The sequence below is a fragment of the Staurois parvus genome, unplaced genomic scaffold (assembly GCF_062004578.1).
Source record: "Staurois parvus isolate SC_StPar_1 unplaced genomic scaffold, SC_StPar_1.0 ptg000285l, whole genome shotgun sequence".
Lineage (NCBI taxonomy): Eukaryota > Metazoa > Chordata > Amphibia > Anura > Ranidae > Staurois > Staurois parvus.
Window position 1 is genome coordinate 258,558 of NW_028318081.1, and position 14,164 is coordinate 272,721.

Below are 14,164 nucleotides of genomic sequence, written 5' to 3' on the forward strand. Positions count from 1 at the left end.
GTAATTGGGAGTTTTTAGCCCCCCACTACACCTGGACAGTTTTAAGATCACCCCCCCCCTCCAGGGTATACTAATTTAATGGGGAAGCTTCTAGGAAGTAGGGGTTTTTAGCCCCCCACTATGCCTGGACAGTTTTAAGCCCCCCCCCCAGGGTATACTAACATAATGAGGAAGATTCTAGTAATTGGGAGTTTTTAGCCCCCCACTACACCTGGACAGTTTTAAGCCCCCCCCCCCAGGGTATACTAACATAATGGGGAAGATTCTAGTAATTGGGAGTTTTTAGCCCCCCACTACACCTGGACAGTTTTAAGCCCCCCACCAGGGTATACTAATATAATGGGGAAGCTTCTAGGAAGTAGGGTTTTTTTAGCCCCCCACTACACCTGGATAGTTTTAAGCCCCCCAGGGTATACTAATATAATGGGGAAGATTCTAGGAATTGGGAGTGTTTAGCCCCCCACTACACCTTGACAATTTTAAGCCACCCCCCCTCCAGGGTATACTAACATAATGGGGAAGATTCTAGTAATTGGGAGTTTTTAGCCCCCCACTACACCTGGACAGTTTTAAGCCCCCACAGAACTGTGAGGAAGAACAACAAAAAGAAGCGCACCAACCTTGCGCATTACCTCAGTAACCAAAATTTATTAAATAAAAGAATGGTACTCACAAACAGCGAATAAAAAGGAAGAAGGCTTGCCCTTTGAAACGCGTCAGCTGTACTGAGTGGCTTCCTCCATGATGGGATTCGCATTTGCATCTTGCCTTTAAAGTCCCTTTGAGGACTTACATGCCTGTTTTTATTCGCTGTTTGTGAGTACCATTCTTTTATTTAATAATTTTTGGTTACTGAGGTAATGCGCAAGGTCGGTGCGCTTCTTTTTGTTGTTCTTCCTCACAGTTCTGTTTGGGCTTCCCCAGCCTTGGTGTGGAGCTGCACGACCTTGTCTATTTCGGTGGTTCCTTCCTTTTTTGGAGTTTGATTCCATCTACTCACCACCGGTCTGGGTCCTGGAGCGCAGGAGATATCGCAGTTTTAAGCCCCCCCCCCAGGGTATACTAATACAATGGGGAAGCTTCTAGGAAGTAGGAGTTTTTAGCCCCCCACTACGCCTGGACAGTTTTAAGCCCCCCCCCCCCAGGGTATACTAACATAATGAGGAAGATTCTAGTAATTGGGAGTTTTTAGCCCCCCACTACACCTGAACATTCCTGGAAGAAAAAGTGACCAATAGAGAGAAGAATTGTAGAGAGGAGAGGGCTATAAAAAGGGGATCTGCTAATGGAGAAAACAGAAACCTGGGAGGCATCTCTGTGATGCTCCCCTCCCACCCGTCCATTTTCGTCACAGCCAATTATTATTGGTAAGTATCATATTAAATGATGGTAGATTACATAAGTATGTTAGTTGCAATCAGATGTATGGTTAATACGTACAATTGATAAGTGTTGTGTTGGTAAGTACAGCTTGAGACGTAGTGACTAACTTGGGGTTTTTGAGTAATAGTAATTTAAGTAAAAATGTTTTACAATTATTAGTAAGCTAATATGTAAAAAAAAACAGTTATTATAAAGAATGATATTTACACCAATAATACAACAGCCAAGTTAGCACCAAACAATAAGAGCTGTGGTCTAGAATAAAGAATACTGCCTACAGTCCCATAGCACTGTGTGCCACCCATAGTATCATTTCCATAGGTGTTTGAGGAGCATTAAAAACGCCCCTCAAACACCTGCAAACGCCTGCTTACAAAGCTAGTGTGCACAGAGCCTTGATGTCTTTATTTCATTTCCAGAAGTGTTGTTTTGTTTCTTGATCATGAAAGAATACAAACCTCAGAAAAAAAAAACTGCGGTGATTAACCCCTTTGCACCGGTGCCTCCCGGCCCTTTAAGAGGTTTCAGAAGCCGGGAGGCGGGGCGGAGTTTTAGGGTCATGTGACTGCCGTGATTCGCCGTCACAGCGGTCACATGATCGGAAAAGGTCCTGATCGCAAGGGGAGATCGGGACCTTTCCGTGAATCACGGACATATGTGCTGGGAGTGTGCAGGGCGAGCACTCTCAGAACATATGTATTTTCAAATGGTACGCAAATATGCGGCCACTCGGCGTCAAGGCCCAGATGCTAAGAGGCTGCATATTTGTGCGCGCTTGGCATCTAGGGGTTAAACTAGGGTGCCAGTTGTAGCAGAGCCATGTTGCTATGCAGAGCCATACAAAGCAGCATGCTGGAGCTGAAAGGGGAGAGATCTGTATTGTTTACACGGCGATCGGAATCTCTGGCCGTGACTCTGTCATTGACAGCTGTAGCTGGGTAGGGTAGGGCGCGTGTGTGTATGCCCCATGCCCAGAAATCACACATATATATATATATATACAGAGGCAGGTGAGGGGGGTGTGCGCTGCACTGGGTGACACCTACCGCACAGGGTGACACCGGACCCGCTCCACGAAAAGGTAAGTTGTAAAGCAAGTCGACGATCCCCGCAGGATGGATCACATCTGCAGTGCGGTATATTGCATGTGATTCGCACAGGAACCGCACCGCATTCCTGTGCAAATCACATGCGATTTGTGTGCAGCGCGATTGGAGCCATACATTATGTATGTCTTTAATCACACCGCACCAAAAACGTGCAGGACCCTTTTTTTGGTCTGCACTAGAATCGGATCGCACGGGTATTCACACCTATGTGATCCGATTCTGCACATCGCACCGCGTTTTGTGGACCGCTTTCGGGGTGTTGTTAACTTAACATACACACCCGCAGCGGTTCGCATGAACGGGGAGCGATTCTGATGCCGTGCGGAATTCGCACTGAAAACACTGAGAATTCCGCACCGCATCAGTGTGAACCAGGGCTTAACCCCCCTGGCGGTATTCCCGAGTGTAGCTCGGTGTTTAGTTTCAGTACCAGAAGCAGTAACCCTGAGCTACACTCGGGATTACCCTGCAGAGTTGCTCCGGGATTCCTTCGAGCACTTACCTTGTCCTGTGCTCCCGCGATGTTCCCCCTGCAGCAACCCCGGCCATCTCCTCCGGGTTCCGGTCCCTGCGAGCGTCGGGACGTACGGGGGACGGAACCGGCAGGAAATTCAAAAATGTAAAAATGTGACATTCATTCAATACGCTAAAATCTGATAGTATAACATTCCTGTATCAAACCATTTCACATACATTTTGTCCCGAGTGCTTTGTCCTGTGTCCTGCCTGCATTTTTACTGTTCTTTCTGCCTGGAAACTGAGAAACGTCCATGGCGTCCAGAAAGCGTCCCTTTAGGTCAAAAGCGGTTTTAGACCGGCTAGAGAACAGCGATAGTAAATCAGAACCACTTGCAGAATTGAGTGATAATGATTCGTGGGGAAATTTCTCATCAGACACTGAAAACGATTCTGCGACTTTGATCAGTGATGTGCGAACTTGGCGCTATATTTCAAATTTCAGTGTTTTTGGTTTGATTATATTATTGAATTAAATGTATTATTATTATATTATTTTTTATGATTTATTATATTATAATTTATTATTTCGTGTTTTAAATTTTATCATCCCCGGGATGTTTACTAGACTCTTGTTCGGACAGTTTTCAGTGAGTTATTACAGGCCTACAATAAAAAAACAACATATTTCCATGCAACAAAAATGTACCACTTTGAGCACAGAAATATTGACATAATCAGACCGCTAGGGAGGTTACAGGTGAACTGGGGATCCATCCTTTCCCTGATTTTAACCCTTTTGCTGCCAGCGCTGTTTTTGCAATTTTGCTTACAGGTTTAAAAATATAATTGTAAGCCTGAAGATTACACAAAGCCCCCAATCATGATATATTTTCTGTAAGCAGACACCCTAGAGAATAAAATAGTAGTTTCAATTTTGTATGTCACACGATATTACCGCAAACGTCTAGGAAATGCAAAATTTCATTAAGTACACACTAAAGGGAATTTTAGGGCAAACAAAATGCAATAAAATACCCACTTTTTTGGTAAAATATAAAAGACGAGGTTACGCTGAGTAAATAGATACCCAACATATCAAAAATTACATTTGTGAGCACCTATGAAATGGTGACAATATTCCATACCCTATATTTTTTAAAGGGGATGCTTCAAAAGCCCCCGATAGGTCATCAGTTTATGTTACGAAGGAGGTCTTGTGTTAGAATTATTGCTCTCACTCTGGCGTGCGATTGAATTTTTCATGCGTAGGTGTCCCAACATTTGTATTTATGTTTGTATGTGCTTATATGTGGGGGGCTCAAACATTTTTTTGAGGGGGAGGGGGGAAATGTTATGTGCTTGGGGGTAACTTTATATTTTTGCAATAAAAAAATTAATTTTTACTATTTTGTTTTCCTCACACGGGAGACACAAAGTCCCCTATGTAATGATTTTCAGTTGACAGTTTCTCTTGTCTAATGTCTAATCAGACATGCAGGGTGTAAAAGGGGTTCATCCTCCGCATTGTGTAAAAAGGCTGTTTGTTCCTGCCTTCTCTGATCCTCCCCTTTTTTTGCTGTCCCCAATCTATCTACCGTAATTAGAGAAGCAGTGGCAAGTCTGCACATGCTCTGTTTGGTGTGTATTGCTAGAGTTTTTTTTTGGGGGGGGTGCATGTAATCGGCACAGGGTCAATCAGCGCTGTCCAGACAGAGGGTCAGGGGTCATGCAGCCTCATAGGACAGTTAGAGGAAACTGAAAACTCATCCTACAAGATTAACTAGTGCTCAGCCAGACACTGATAGAAGTCACATGGCTGCTATGTACTGCTGATGAGAAAAGGTATTTAGCAGTTTATATTTACTAAAATAATTGCATTTTCATGTTCTGTGTACTGTGGGAGATCAGATATAGTGAATGCAGGGTCCAGGGAGATCAGATAAAGTGAATGCAGGGTCCCGGGAGAGCAAATATAGTGAATGCCGGATCAGGGGAGAGCGGATATAGTGAATGCCGGGTCCGGGGAGAGCGGATATAGTGAATGCAGGGTCTGGAGAGACCAGATATAGTGAATGCAGGGTCCAGGGAGACCAGATATAGTGGATACAGGGTTCGGGGAGACCAGATATAGTGAATTCAGGGTCCTGGGAGATCAGATATAGTGAATGCAGGGTTCGGGGAGACCAGATATAGTGAATGCAGGGTCCGGGGAGACCAGATATAGTGAATGCAGGGTCCGAGGAGACCAGATATAGTGAATGTAGGGTCCGGGGAGACAAGATATAGTGAATGCAGGGTCCTGGGGGACCAGATATAGTGAATGCAGGGTCCGGGGAGATCAGATATAGTGAATGCAGGGTTCGGGGAGATCGGATATAGTGAATGCAGGGTCCGGGGAGACCGGATATAGTGAATGCAGGGTCCGGGGAGACCGGATATAGTGAATGCAGGGTTCGGGGAGACTGGATATAGTGAATGCAGTTATGCAGAATATTTTCCATGTATTATATACCGTAATCTCATCTCCCTTCTTCTCTCCTACAGAAAAACATTGTATCTGTTCCATATGGTCCGAATTCACAGCTCATTGCCTCTTCCATCTTCACCAAAGTCTCAGAGCAATATACTTCTTTGAGCAATAGCCAGTGGAATGATTATTTTGGCTCTGCCTCTGGTTATACCTCTGGCTCTGGATCTGGCACCGGCTTATTAAGCATATTCCTCCCATACCTCCAAGCAAGCCAGGTTCAAAAGATACCCGAAACCATCAACTGCATGGCTTTCCAGTCTGTGTAAGTAAAGAGTAAAAAAAGTGCCTTAACAGTGTTCAGGTATGAAATGTTTAAAGGACAATTCTGATTGTGCTCCATACCAACCAATCAGAATCCAGCTACAATTTATCCAGTGCAAAATAAAAGTAGAGAACAAGTAGGTGCTACGCCCAGAGATAATCCCCACTGAGGTGGAATGTCGGTACTCTGGCTCTGTGTGTCTTCCCAGCACAGATGGCAACTGAATGATGAGGATTGGTATAGCCGGCACTCGTTTCCCTGAATAAAAATCTTTATTGAGCGAGTAAAATGTGCATATAAAATGGTCTACGCGTTTCGGCAATGAGCTTTCGCCATAGATCTATCTATGACAAAGGCTTATTGCCGAAATGCGTAAACCTTTTTATATGCACATTTTATTCGCTCAGTAAAGTTCCTTATTGGGGAAGATGAGTGCCGCCTCCACCAATCCTCATCAAAATAAAAGCAGCATTCTGAATCTATTTTATTAATCATTTTTTTGCCTGCGGTTCCCACTTGTCTAGGTTTCCATGGCTGCTCTAGTGTAAAGGTTTAATAGTAAATTCAGTCTTAATGGAATTTATTTTCATAAAATTTTTTGGAAACATATACAAAACAGATCAGTCTGATGTAAACAACCGTAGTGTGCATCCACCTTGTTTTTATGTAAATGTTATAAAAACATCTGTACAGGGGATGGGGCCAGCCATATCTACTCAATTTGTACACTAGCTCTGCTTTCTGCTTTGCAGTGTTTTATAGTAGTTGGCTTTTTTTTTTTTTGCTGCTTATTTGCATGTCTAGCCTGTCATCTCACTGAAAACAATGCACTCTCTGTGTGGCTGCTATCAGTGCAACTAATAAGCAGAGGCAAGCAGAGACCACTGAGAGCCCCCTCTAGTGGTCAATCTACAATTCTCTATATTTCAACGAAAATATGGAAGCAAATATGTTAAAGTCATGTTCACAAATTACAGATTGTAAAAAGCTTGCTGTTTGGCTATAGCTACAAAGATCCTAAAAAACACGCAGACTGTCCACATGGAAGAAAAATATATTTAAAATACATTTTAAAAATATTCTTCCCAAATATATTGACATATATTTGAAATGCTACAATTATGGCCATATTCAGTATATATATATATATATATATATATATATATATATATATATATATATAAAAATATATATATACACACACAGCATGTTGAAATGCATTTTTATTACAAAATATATGAAAAATATTTTTAAATATACATTTCAAATGTACTGTATGTCTTTAAAAATACAAATCTACATTTTTGGAATGCATTTATAAATATACGTAAAAATAAATGTTAAAATGACTTTTTTAGATGTTAAAAAAAATCTGAAGAATATATTTAAAAAAAATATATATTTTGAAAAATATATTTCATATATATTGTAATATATAAAAAATGCATTTCAGCATGCAGTGTGTATGTATGTGTATGTGTGTGTGTGTGTATATATATATATATATATATATATATATATTTATTTATTTATTGAAATATATTGAATATGGCCAAAATTGTAGCATTTCAAATATATGTCAATATATTTGGGAAAGAATATTTTTAAAATATATTTCAAATATATTTTTCTTCCATATGGGCGGATGCTGTAAATTCAATAGCTACATACTTGTTCAGGGTCTGTGACTCATTGAGGAAATATATTGCATATGGCCAAAATTGTAGCATTTCAAATATATGTCAATATATTTGGGAAGAATATTTTTAAAATATATTTTAAATATATTTTTCTTCCACATGGGCGGATGCTGTAAATTTAATAGCTACATACTTGTTCAGGGTCTGTGACTCATTGAAGTCAGAGGCAGTCAAGGAAAAGCAGAAGAACTATGGACGTTAAGGACACGGAAGCTGCCTGCTCCTTAACAACCAGATATATATATATATATATATATATATATATATACACAGCATGTTGAAATGCGTTTTTATTACAAAATATATGAAAAATATTTTTTAATATACATTTCAAATATACTGTATGTCTTTAAAAATACAAATCTACATTTTTGGAAGCATTTACAAATATATGTAAAAATATATGGTAAAATGACTTTTTCATATGTTAATAAAAATCTGAAGAATATATTTTAAAAAATAAATTTTAGAAAATATTTTTCATATTTTCATATTTTGTAATATATAAAAAAATGCATTTCAACATGATATATAATGAGCTATTTTCATTGAATTTGAAAAATGCCAAAGATATGAAACAAGTCCCGAAAACGAATCTGTTTAACATAACCAATATGACAAAATGAAGTTCTCCAATTAAAGAATGAAATGAAAATTAAACAAAAATTTCGGCCATGCACATGTCTTCTGTCGAGTCACACGCTTGTCTAGGATATTGATGTAGGACGTATTCATATTAGTCATAATGATTGCTTGCCTTTACGGTTCTGTTATTATCCTGTTTATTTGGGGGGGAGGTGTTTTTTTGTTTAGGGCTTTATTGCTGATGACCCTGCGTTACCTCAATTGGCACCAGTTGTGGCCTTTTACTTGGGTCTACTTTTGTTTTTTTGGTACTTACTTATAAAGCATAAGAAGAAGAATTTAAAAAAAAAAAAAAAAGTATAGAACACACCCTGAGGTCATCACAGAGGACAAGGGGGTACTCTTTACATCTGGAGGAAAAGAAATTTAATCTCCAAACATGGAAAGGTTTCTTCACAGTGAGAGCTGTGAAAATGTGGAATAGACTCCCTCAAGAGTTGGTTCTGGCCAGCTCAGTGGATTGCTTCAAAAAAGTCCTGGATTCTTTCTTAGATACACAGAATATAACTGGATATAACATTTATAGGTAAAGTTGATCCAGGGAATATCCGATTGCCTCTCGGGGGATCAGGAAGGAATGTTTTTCCCCCACAGGAGCAAATTGGATCGTGCTTTGCTGGGTTTTTTGCCTTCCTCTGGATCAACTGTGGGTGTAGGATTATAACTTTTTCTTTTTTCTATGGTTGAACTGGATGGACTTTTGTCTTTTTTCAGCCAGACGAACTATGTAACTATGTATGTAACACTTGATTTATCAGTAGGGGTCTTGTGAAATAGATGTACAACTCAGATTAAGGTCACATACGTTAATTTATAACTTTTGTTAACTGTGCACTGGAAAGTTTGATTGTTTTTAAGTAATTATATTTTTCACTCTCTCAATCATGCAGTGTTGCTGGGGTTAGCAATGTCTACAATAATTTGCAGAAAGACGTACAAGCTGCTTTATATTCAAAGACCATGTCATACCTCAGAAGACAAAAAGCATTAACTGGTAAGAGAGCATTCCATGGTTTCTCCCTTGAATGGTCTTGTTTAACCACTTGCCCTCCAGAGGACTTACCCCCCTTCCTGACCAGGCCATTTTGTGCATTACGGCGCTGCCTTACTTTAACTGACAATTGCGCAGTCATGCAACGCTGAACCCAAATTAAATGTATGTCCTTTTTTCCCACAAATGGAGCTTTCTTTCATTGGTATTTGATCGCCTGTACAATTTTTATTTTGTGCGTTATAAACAAAAAAAGACAATTTTGAGAAAAAAAATATTTTTGACTTTTTGCTATAAAACACATCCAGTAAAACAATTTAAAAAATCAAATTTCGTCATAAATTTAGGCCAAAATATATTCTGCTCCGTGTCTTTGCTAAAAAAAAATCCCAATACGTGTAAATTAATTGGTTTACGTGAAAGGTATAGCATTTACAAATGGCGGTATAGATACTGGGATTTTTTTTTTTATACTAGTAATGGCAGCGATCAAAAACTTATAGCGGGACTGTGGGGCTGCAGCACGCATTCTGATACTGGGGGGGGGGAACTGATTTGGTGTCACTGACATCCCAGTGACACTAATACAGTGATCAGTGCTAAAAACAAAGCACTGACACTGTACTAATGATACCGGGCAGAAAGGAGTTAATATCTGGGGCGATCAAAGGATTAACTGTGTGTGTTTTACTGTGTGTGCGGTGTGTTTTTTACTATGTAAGCATGCTGCTTTGTATTGTTCTGCTATGCAAAGCAATACAAAGCAGCATGCTGGTGCTGACAGGGGAGAGATCTGTATTGTTTACATACAGACCTCTCCCCCGTTAGTGTTCCTCGGCTATCGTCGGGTGCCGGAGGGGAATCTCCGGCCAGGACCCGGTGATCGATCGCTGTAGCCGCCAATGGCGGTGCAGGTAGGGTGGCACACGTGTGCACACCCCCTACCCGTAAATGCAAAATCACATATATAGACATGCTTTTGCACAGCCCTGCCGCCCTGTAGCAGTAGTTCTGTTATAGGGTGGCCGGGAAGCAGTTAAAAGCAAGTTGCTCTCTTCTTTTTAATTTTTAAAGGATAAGTTCACCTTTCGTAACATGTTACATGTTACACCCATATTCAGGGTGTAACATGTTACAAACGGACCGGCCCCTGCACCCCCTGATCCTCATTGTGGCAGCTAGCAGAGGCATCTTTTCCCCTCAACTAGCTGTCACAATTTTTTTAAAAAATGGCCGTGCGGGGCTCTGCCCGCTCAGCTGTGCACTCATTCACTGTGCTCTGTGAATGAGAAAACTACAAGTCCCAATTGCCTTTGCGGCTGTTGGCTTGTAGTTGTCAACAGGGGCGGACTGACCATTTGGAAACTCGGGCACTGCCCGGGGGCCCGGGGTCCGTAGGGGGCCCCATGAGATGCCCCTGGTACCTTTTTCATAGGCTTTTTTGAGTTTGGGCAAGGACACAGAGGCCCCATGATCCCCTATTGCCCGGGGGCCCCATGAGTTGTCAGTCCGCCCCTGGTTGTCAATTAACTACCCCGGTGCTATGGAGCGCTGGGGTAGTTCATTGAACCTACCTGTCAGTAAGTATCTGCTTGCCTGTACGGGATGTATGAGCACACAGATACAATGACAGGTCAGAGGGAGACCCGTATGGCACCAGCGATCTGCTGATCTCTGGTGCAATGCTTTAGAGGCTCCAGAAACAAAAAAATAATAAATACATCTTTTTTTTACCTGCAAAACAATGTGAATTTATTATTTTTCGTTAAAAGGTGAACTTATCCTTTAAGGATCTGTCCGCTCATAGCTGATATTTCATTTATCTGTAGGGGTGAGTGGAGCAATGAAGCTGATTTAGTGCAGAATTTTGCTGTTTAGGTGTAATTAAAAAAAAAAAATTAAAAATACTTTTTTTTTGTTTCTTAGTTTTTAAGTGGTTTTGCTAATTTGGGAAGGGAGAGTGTGTGTGTGTGTGTGTGTGTGTGTGGGGGGGGGGGGGGGGGGAGGGGGCAGACTGGGGCGTATTTAAGGTCGTTTAGTTAAAGACATGCACTGTTTTTTTCATTTGTATTTTTCTCTTTTTTGTGAATTTGATAAGTATTTTCACTCTGACGACATACAGTAAATGGTTTATTTTACTTTTTTTTCTGTGTTTCTTTCTGTGGATAATCAGCATAACAAGAGATTATTTTTTCACACAAGAAAGGGTCCAATATAGTTGAAAGTAGCCCTCAAGAGCCTCTTAAAGGGGAACTCCACTTTCTTGGGGAAACAAACTTAGCAAATAAATAAAATAATATAGCATTTCCAATTGCAATCCAAGTCATATGGGGACTGAATGTTATTAAAAATTACCTTTCCTTTTCAATCTGCAGCTCTGTCATTTGTAAAATGCAATGCAATATGGTTACCTGGAGGTGTTCTGTACACAGGGTACAGAACGCCCGCTGAAAATGTCATTTCCTGCTTGTGTGATTGGCTTACTGAATTTCCAGAGATCTGCACTAAGATACGAGTTAGATTCTTGGCATCCCCTGAAAGAAAAAAGTCATTTTAGGTAAAATACTACCTAAGAGAAATCACATCTAAAGGGATGCAGACCCTGCCACTTTCCTCATTAGAGCCCTGCAGGTGCAGCAGCTAATTGATTATTAACCAATTCCCGTCCGGCCCATGTATATAAACAGCCGGATGGGAGCAGTGCAGGCGCGGGTGTTTATAAACGGCCTCCCCACTCCCTGCTTGTGCGCGCTCCCTGGGAGCGTGCAGCACCATGATCCGGTGCCCGTTGTGTCCTCCGGACACAGTGGAACACTGATTGTTGTACAGGACCTCTGTGTGGGGTCCTGATCATGTGATCACTGATTGGCCAGTTAGTGATCACATGAAGAGTAGTAAGCAAGATGTCACTTCTGACATCATTGCTTACTACGTGTGAAATCTGTGAATAATCACAGAGGTCACATGGTACAGGGCTATTCACAACAGCCTTGTACCATGTGACAAGCTGTGACCAATCACAGCCCTCACAGTATTTCTCAATGGCTGCAAGAATGCAGTCAGAGAGAAGGAGAAATTATTGATTTTACAGCCTTTATGGGTGTAAAAGAAATCAGTGTAAAAAAAAAACCTTCATTACCCCCCACAAGTAGTACACTGTACTGCTAGGGTGACAGTATGTAAATAATAATAATAAATAAATAAATAAATAGGGGCAGCACGTTGGCCAAATGGTTAGCACTTTCCCCTGGCAGCACTAGGGCCGTTGGTTCGAATTCCAACCACGGCACCACCTGCCTGGAGTTTGCATGTTCTCCCTGTGCCTGCGTGGGTTTCCTCCAGGTACTCCGGCTTCCTCCCACGCTCCAAAGACATGCTGGAAGGTGAATTGGCTCCTGTCTAAATTGTCCCTAGTATGTGTATGTATGAATGTGAGTTAGGGACCTTAGATTGTACACCCCTTGAGGGTTAGGGACCTTAGATTGTACACCCCTTGAGGGTTAGGGACCTTAGATTGTACGCTCCTTGAGGGTTAGGGACCTTAGATTGTACGCCCCTTGAGGGTTAGGAACTGATGTGAATGTACAATATATATGTAAAGCGCTGCGTAAATTGACGGCGCTATATAAGTACTTGAAATAAATAATAATATAAAAAATAAACTAAAAATTAAAAAAAAATTTAAAAAATTATAATTTTTGGTTATAAACTGATTTGGGTTATTTTTTTTTTTTACTAAAAAGATAACTGAATACATTTTGACCAAGATGTATGAAGAAAGATTATTTATTTGCAAAATTGTATAAGAAAAACACTTTTTTTTCAAAATGTTTGGACATTTCATTTATATAGCAAAAAAAATAAAAATCCCAGTGATGAATAAATACCACTAAAATAAATTTTTATCTGTCTCAAAAAAATGCAAAAAAATTAATATGGGTACAGTGTTGCATGACCGCGCAATGGTCATTCAAAGTGTGGTAGTGCTGAAAGATAAAAATTGGCCTGGATAGGAAGGGGGTGAAAGTGTGCAGACTTGAAGTGGTTAATCAGTCACTCCCCTACAGATTCACTCTGCACATGGACAAAGACAAACAAACCGTTACTTCTTCAGAATAACAAAAGGTGGGAATCTGCAACAAAGTTTGGTAAAATCCTCACAATGTACATAGATCACCCAGTGGGGAATGTACAAAAGTGGAGCTACTCTTTAAAACCCATTGAAACCCCCAAAACCAACTGACCTAAATGTATTTTGCCAAGATGGTAAATGTTTGCCTAAATCTACTAGTCTTCAGAAAATGTAAAATTGTTCATATGACTTTTCCCTAGTTCTGGGTGAATGTTCCTGGATGCACTGACCCATTGATCTCTAGAAGATGCCTGGAACTGAAAAGAGTTCCAGGTTCTGTCTTCTGGCATTATAGATTCTCAGTCCTTCAGTGTCAGATTGCTTCACGTATCATAGATAGTCAATCCTGTGGACTTGTGTCGATGGGAATTGGGCTTGTTTTAATGACATCAGTGTGACATCTGTTGCTTCTGAGATCAATCAGAATTAACTGACAGGTGCTGTTTGATCTGCAGTTCCCCTACTTTTGACCTGCATCAAAAGAGTTTTGCATTCCAATAGACTTGTATGGGAATGGAAAACCCATCTGAAGCCAACAAAAGGCTTTTGACAAAGGCCCATGTCAGAGCCTGTACCTCTTGTTCATAGAACTCACTGTTAGAGTCCTCAAGACGTATATTACAGCTATACACCTACAACTAAAATATAATTTCTAAGTAGCAAAGCAATTCCATTATTTGTCTTTCTTTTCTTTTATAGGATCTGCATGCCCCACCTCAGGCAAAAGTAGCGTATGGCTTTCTGTCAATTTTGGTGCACTGAAATTCCTCCTCAGTGATATTACTGATTTAATGCCAAGCTTCAATGTTGTAAGTACATGTGTTGGAAGTTCTTGTCTTAAAAGCCCAACTCCAGTAAAAATTATTTAATTAGTTTTGAATACAAAAGAAAAGGGCTAGGATGGAGTGGAGTTACCATTTCTGTCTGGTTTTTATTGCTGTCTGTGCCATTAT

At 40.5% G+C, this 14,164-nt stretch overlaps 1 protein-coding gene across 1 annotated transcript in view; it reads left to right on the forward strand.

The window, feature by feature from the left end:
* Positions 1-14,164, forward strand: part of LOC149458511 (uncharacterized) — a 141,403-nt gene that overhangs the window by 86,236 nt on the left and 41,003 nt on the right. The window contains exons 25-27 of the mRNA XM_089682085.1: positions 5,496-5,743; positions 8,979-9,082; positions 13,911-14,020. Of these exons, the coding sequence (XP_089538211.1) occupies positions 5,496-5,743; positions 8,979-9,082; positions 13,911-14,020 (462 nt within the window). The remainder of the gene's footprint in view (positions 1-5,495; positions 5,744-8,978; positions 9,083-13,910; positions 14,021-14,164) is intronic.